This window comes from Sardina pilchardus, chromosome 7 (assembly GCF_963854185.1).
Source record: "Sardina pilchardus chromosome 7, fSarPil1.1, whole genome shotgun sequence".
Lineage (NCBI taxonomy): Eukaryota > Metazoa > Chordata > Actinopteri > Clupeiformes > Clupeidae > Sardina > Sardina pilchardus.
This window is the reverse complement of record NC_085000.1, coordinates 19,941,632-19,948,179: the sequence shown is the minus strand read 5'-3', so window position 1 is coordinate 19,948,179 and position 6,548 is coordinate 19,941,632. Positions and strand designations below refer to the sequence as shown.

At 43.4% G+C, this 6,548-nt stretch overlaps 1 protein-coding gene across 4 annotated transcripts in view; it reads right to left on the bottom strand.

Moving 5' to 3' along the window:
* Positions 1-2,891: 2,891 nt before the first annotated feature.
* The window catches only part of LOC134087549 (cilia- and flagella-associated protein 100-like), a 13,820-nt gene continuing 10,163 nt past the window's right edge, over positions 2,892-6,548 (bottom strand). For all 4 annotated transcript variants that reach the window (XM_062541116.1, XM_062541118.1, XM_062541114.1 and 1 more), the window contains exons 11-14: positions 4,854-4,989; positions 3,928-4,130; positions 3,320-3,413; positions 2,892-3,033 (exon numbers count right to left, since the gene is read on the bottom strand). In XM_062541116.1, coding sequence (XP_062397100.1) covers positions 2,920-3,033; positions 3,320-3,413; positions 3,928-4,130; positions 4,854-4,989 — 547 coding nt within the window. In that variant the 3' untranslated portion in view covers positions 2,892-2,919. The remainder of the gene's footprint in view (positions 3,034-3,319; positions 3,414-3,927; positions 4,131-4,853; positions 4,990-6,548) is intronic.

The following is a 6,548-nucleotide window of genomic DNA, read 5'->3' as shown; positions in this document are numbered from 1 at the left end:
CGTGATTTTGTTTGAAATGGATATGACAATGCAAAGATGTTGAAAACATACTTCTGTCAGACATGCAACCTCTCCCTCGCTCTCTTTTGCTATCTCTCTGTATGTCTGCCTTTCTGTCTTATCTCAATTCTTTCACATCAGGCATGACTTCACACACACACATGCTGTAGAGGGGACGGTGAAGCACGACAACTTTCCCTCTTCACTGCCACTACACAGAAATGCAAAGGAGACGAACCCCAGGAACCAGCTACCATGCCTGTTTGTAATCTTGTGCAGTTTCAGCATATCAGGTTTCAGTTTCTTTACTAGTTGTTTAACAGTAAAATATCAATAAGGCAACACACTTTGAGGGGGTAATGGGTAATGCCAATAAGGTAATTATGTCAATAAGTGCAATGTAATAACACATTAACTATGCTAACTACAACCTCCTCCTGGGTTGCCCTATATACTGTGTTTGACCTCTGAGGATGACAGTTTGTCAGACGAGTCGGGAGTGGAGCTGTGGGTACCAGGTCACATGTTCATTAGTGCCAGTCACCCTCCCACTGGCGCCCTGCCAGTCTAACTGCTCCACGGGGCGCAGGGCCGCGCTGGGCACAGCGTCTCACCCGCTGCTGCAGAAATGCCAGTCAGTGGTATCCCCACAGAGAGAGAGGGATGGAGGGAAGGAGGGAGAGAGAGAGAGAAGGAAGGAGGGAGAGAGAGAGTGAGAGAGAGAGAGGGACGGAGGGAGAGAGAGATAGAGGGACAGAGAGAGAGAGGGACGGAGGGAGAGAGGGACAGAGAGAGAGAGAGAGAGAGATGGAGAGAGAGAGAGAGAGAAAGAGAGACAGCAGGATGCACAGGATGCAGGAAGAATCAGAGGTAATGTGATACATTAGTGGGTGTGCATTGGCTGTGAGAGGGCGTGTGTGGATGGACAGGCAGAGAGCTTACATGCGTGTGAGTGTGTGTGTGTGTGTGCCACCTTGCCATAATCACTGCCCTGCTGCCATGAGCATTCCCCTGAGGATGGAGGCCTGTGTCAGCCAACATCAGCCCTGCTGACACATGTGGCTGCGCTCTGTCCCAACACTGATCCATGTGAAGTGGCCCATCCTGTGCCATCCCTGAACATTTGTAAGCCTGTCGTAGGAACACCTCCATACGCACTATTGTCTATTGTGCAAGATGACTTGCCATTCCAGCTAAAAACACACACAAGTAATAACAATAAAAATACAACGAGTAGTTGTTTAAACGGAGCATGGTAATTGTTACAGACGTCTATTTTTTTTTCATAAGTCCTTGATCTTCATGCCATTGTGATACGATTTGTGGAAAAGGTGAAATTGTTCTTAATCTACTTGTGATGACTGTGGTCTCTTGCTGAAAGACTTGTCTGTGCTGTTCTGATCCCCAGTGCTAGGCTAGCTGTCTCAACTGCTCACGCTTAGGCTTCTACTGCATCTTGTATAAAGTGTAAATTCCACTTTCATTTAGGGCTGCTGGTTGCTTATATCAAGTCACATAAAGAGGCAGCGAAAGAGGACGACCATAGAGTAAGACATGTTTACAACTCAAAGGCACATGCACTGATCTACTGTGATTGGGGGGAAAAAAGGGGAATTTGGAAGTCTTGTGCTCCCATTCTGTATTCATACTGTGTTGCTCCGCTTTCATCATCGGGCCATCAATGTGCACTGTATAACACTGTGTGTATTTGAAGCCTACTGAAGAGTAATGTATTCCAGTCTGCATGTAAAACCCTTCCTTTGTTCAGTGTCTGTTCTACCAGGAGGTTACCATTGGTAGTACCATTGCATCAACTCCATCAATGGAAATTAGGAGTTTTACACCTTGACCATGGTTTTTACCATAGTTGTACTTTCTTTATACAGTATACAAACTGTGTTAACTTTGTTTTTGTTTAGACTTTATGTATGCAATATACCCTGCACTGTACATGTGTTTAATTAGGCTACAGTGTGAACACTGCCAAATAATAATAAAATGGATTAACTCAATCTGAAATTATATCTTGTGTCTTCTAACCGTGTAAATATCTGAAATAAAGACAGTCTGTGTATGTGCACACAGAGAAAGACAGAGATAGTAGTTATTAATTCAACCCTGTTAGACAGATACAGATGTTCAAAAGTGCTTACTGTACATTTAACTGACCATGTGCAAAACACATAGTCTGATAAACATCCTGATATATCAGATAGAGTCAGTTCTCTGATAGTCTGTGTGTGTCGTATATATTTCAGAGGCAGGTCAGGTCTACAGACATATTAAAGAGTTTTCAGTGAGCAATGCAACAGAAATACTACCACAGCTGGAGCCAAGAAGTTCTCTCACACTATGGTGTTTGTCTTTATATGTCCCTTTCTGTGTGTGTGTGTGTGTGTGCGTGCGCTGTATGTGTGGGTTTGTCCGCAGAGGATCTCACTGATATGACCTACATACTGATATGACAGATTGTCTCGACTTGATTGTGGGCAAACTCCTGACCCACTGCTGCAGCGCTATGTGAGGAGGAAGCGTTAATAAATGGCACTTTAGTGACACCACATGGCTGACGCTGAATTACATCATGCTGGAACTGTGTATACAACACAAGGACTACACTGAACTATTACTGTAAATGAACAAGCCTTGCATCACGCTTTGCGCCGGGTGTACATGTATGATAAGGCCCTAATAGTTTGCATACTCAAGAATTCTACCTCTGTGTACAAAATATGTAATGTATAGTACATATCTTTGAAAAAAAGGCACTATGATGGACCTCATTCATCTTACAAACTTAACTCTATGTATTTATCATTATGACTATCAATTATGATCATAAGAACAAACAATGTTCACGTACCTTTTTATTATTTTCAATGACACTTGACATTGCACAAGACCTGAAGCCAATTAAAGCTAAGTAAAAAAGTACTGATGTTTGTCCATCTCGAGGTCTGCGCTCTCATCCACCTCGTGGTCCAGGTTCTCCTGCATGGGCGGCTGGGAGCGCACCATGAGTTTCCTGCCCATCTGAAAGCACAGCGCCACTCACACTCAGCACGGCACGGCCCTCACACATTATACATTACATTACATTACATTACATTACATTTGGCTGACGATTTTTTAACCAAAGCGACTTACAGTACATGGTAAAAACAAGCTTTAAAGAGCACTTCTAACAACAAATTAAAAACCTCAGTAAGTGCATCAATGAGTGTAATAAGTGCATCAATGAGTGCAACAAGACCAGGATGGAATGAAAAGTGTGCGTGTGTGTGTGTGTGTGTGTGTGTGTGTGTGTGGGTTCACTCACATGTTTCTTGACGTCGGCCTGGGCCCTCTCCAAGGCCTTGCGGAGACGCTCCTCCTGCTGCTTCTTCTGCTGACGCACCTTATCCTCCCTCTGCCTGTGACAGCACGGCACAAAGGTTAGGAGTGTGCCAGGCAGAAGAGAAGAAGAGTCCAAACATATTTATTTACATTTACATAGTTTTTTTTAACTACATTTGGTGCTGCCCTAGTCTGGCTATCACCATACTAAGCTCAATCTTTTACTGTAAGATTGAACATTAGTATGTGGAGGCATGATCAATGGGCATCGTTCAAATGACTCCGAATGCTTGGACAGTCCTTCAACCAATCAGACCAACGATCCGGTGCATCTTTTAGATAGTTTCTGATTGGAGCCAAAGGTTCGGGCAGGGAACAGAGGAAATAGATGTTCAGGTTTCCAGCCTGAGCTGCCAGGCGAAATCCAAATTCGCCGGAAGTTCAGGCAGGGTTCACCCAGCCTAGTGCTTCGCAGTATTTCCAAATACTGTTTCAGTTTCATTTTGTGGTTCAATTCCTATATGGCTGAAAAATTGACCATGAGTTCCCATATGAGGGGCGTGACCTCATCCGAGGTGACCGGCCGCTGACCTGATCCTGCGCTCCTTCTCGCGGACCCTCTCCACCATGAGCAGCCGCTCGCGCGGCACCAGCTCCAGCGCCTCCAGCAGCTCCTCGATGCGGCCCTCGATGCTGGTGAGCATCTGCAGCGTGGTGAGGTTGGCCTCCGTCTCGCCCACACAGCGCTGGTACACCTCCTCCACCCTCTTGCCCAGGGACTCCAGCATCCGGTCCTGCAGAGGGAGCCAGCGAGTCAGGGGGCAGAGAAGTTTCATAGTCTCTCTTCTTTCCTCTTAGAGAGAACAAGGTATTCTGTATATAATAAATTTGCATTATTTAATCACTACTTCACATCTGTCTCTCTTATCAATTTTCTCCCCCCCTAACCGTACCTAGAACTGGCCTAAACCACTATTACTAAATGATAACGGCACCCCTGTTTACTATTAAAGGTGTATTTTTCTATTAAATAGAGTAGAGGGGTGCTACAGATGGATGGATGGATGGAAGAAAGGAGAACCGTTAAATCCCTTCAAATGGATTGCAAGGTACATTATAATTATATAATACGATGAGGTTTTTGTCTCCTGCAATCTTGCTGCTGCAACATGCTTTCGAGCTATTCCCAGGACACAACTCATTTACAGTTGAAGCGGTGAAGTGAGCGTATTCTATTCCCTCAGCAATGCATGCAGAACGAGATTACTTTACATTGTAACAGTTTTGATTGAACAATTTATTAATTTCCTACACTTCTTACAGTAAGAAGAAACATCCATTCATTCAGAGCAAGAGAGAAAAATGGCAGGTAATGATTTCAGGAAATCTCTGTGATTTGTAATTGTGTGTGTGTGTCTGTGTGGTTGTGCGTGCGTGCGTGCGTGCATGCGTTTGTGCGTGTGTGCGTGCCTGTGTGTACAGTATGTCTGTGTGTGTGTGTGTATAGCGATATAAACCTGATGATCAGCTTTGTACTCTCCGAAAGAGAAGAGGCGAGCCTTTAGCTCCAGCTCTTCTTTGCTCTGCGTCGCTCTCTCAATGGCACAACTGATGATCTCAACCTGCTGGGCCAGCTGCTCTGTCTCCTGCTCCCTGCACGGACACACACACACACACACACACACACACACACACACACACACACACACACACACACAGAGTTTGGTTCAACTCTTTATCCAATGTCATTTCCAGATCAACAAGGCACAAATAGCTGATATCACATACAGCAGAATGTTGGTAACACTTTACTTGACGGGTTCATTCATAACACAACAGCTGTGATGAACTGCACATGAAGCATTCATGAGTGATTCATGAAACATGACTCAACATTCATACCAACACTTTCATGAATGTGGAAGACAAAACGACAAAAACTTGTCAAACAATCTAGTAATCCATATACAGGGTATTATGAATCCTCTCCAGCGTTTGTAAACATCTCATGAATATTTTATGAAGTCTACTGTACTTCAAATGTCACTTTACTATACGAGTTGTGAAGTAGGCCTATTCATCATACTGAGAAGTGAACTACTGACCATCTGTGGACCTCTGAATGGTTGGACATTCCTGTTTTATATATCTATACAGTCATTGGTGTAGACAACTATGCATTCTTCTGAGGTTACTATCATAAAATAAACAAACAGACAAACAAAAAACTAAATTCTTCTGGACTTCCCCGTTGACTAAGATGTGACATGATCAGGTTGGCTAATGCAAAATAGACAGTAATGCTGCTTTGCGATAGTTGGACTTTTATTTTGACAAGTTTTTGACGTTTTGTCTTCCACATTCATGAAAGGGTTGGTATGAATGTTGAGGCATGTTTCATGAAACAGTCATGAATGCTTCATGTGCAGTTCATGACAGCTGTTATGAATGTGTTATGAACGAACCCGTCAAGTAAAGTGTTACCAGAATGTTTATTACCTCCGCCAAGGAGGTTGTTTTCATCTGGGTTTGTTTGTTTGTTTGTTTGTCTTTCTGTTTGTTTGTTTGTTTGTTTATTTGTTTTGTTTGCAAGATAACTCAAAAAGTTATCAATGGATTTTGATGCCATTTTCAGGGAAGGTCTGAAATGACTCAAGGATAAAACAATACAATTTTGGGATTGATCCGTATCACTGTCTAGATCCAGGAGGCAGGTATGTTTTCGCTTGGCGGAGGTTTGCACTCTCTGAGTGCTTTGCTAGTTCTAATACTGTATAATGTGTGTGGACATTAAAGGGATAGTTCGGGTTTTAAGACACAAAGTTATATGGGTTCCCTATCTGCAACGTTGTGCATCAGCACTGACTTACCCCCCGACAGCGTCCTGTGAGCCGAGATCCAGCCGGTTTTTGATCGTTTTTGATGCTGAAGGAAGTAGTCCGGCAAGTTGCTGGGGTCACGAAAGTAAAGTGTTTTTCTTCTCAAAACCATATGCGTTCAAAAGAGTGATATATTTGCACCACAAAAACGTTGTCCAGCTGTCAGTAGCGCGCAGTGATAGGAATCGAGAAAAATAGTGCCAAGTGATAACGAAGTTAGAATTTTTCCTGGACAACGTTTTTGTGGTGCAAATATATCACTCTTTTGAACGCATATGGTTTTGAGAAGAAAAACACTTTTCTTTCGTGACCCAAGCAACTTGCCGGACTACT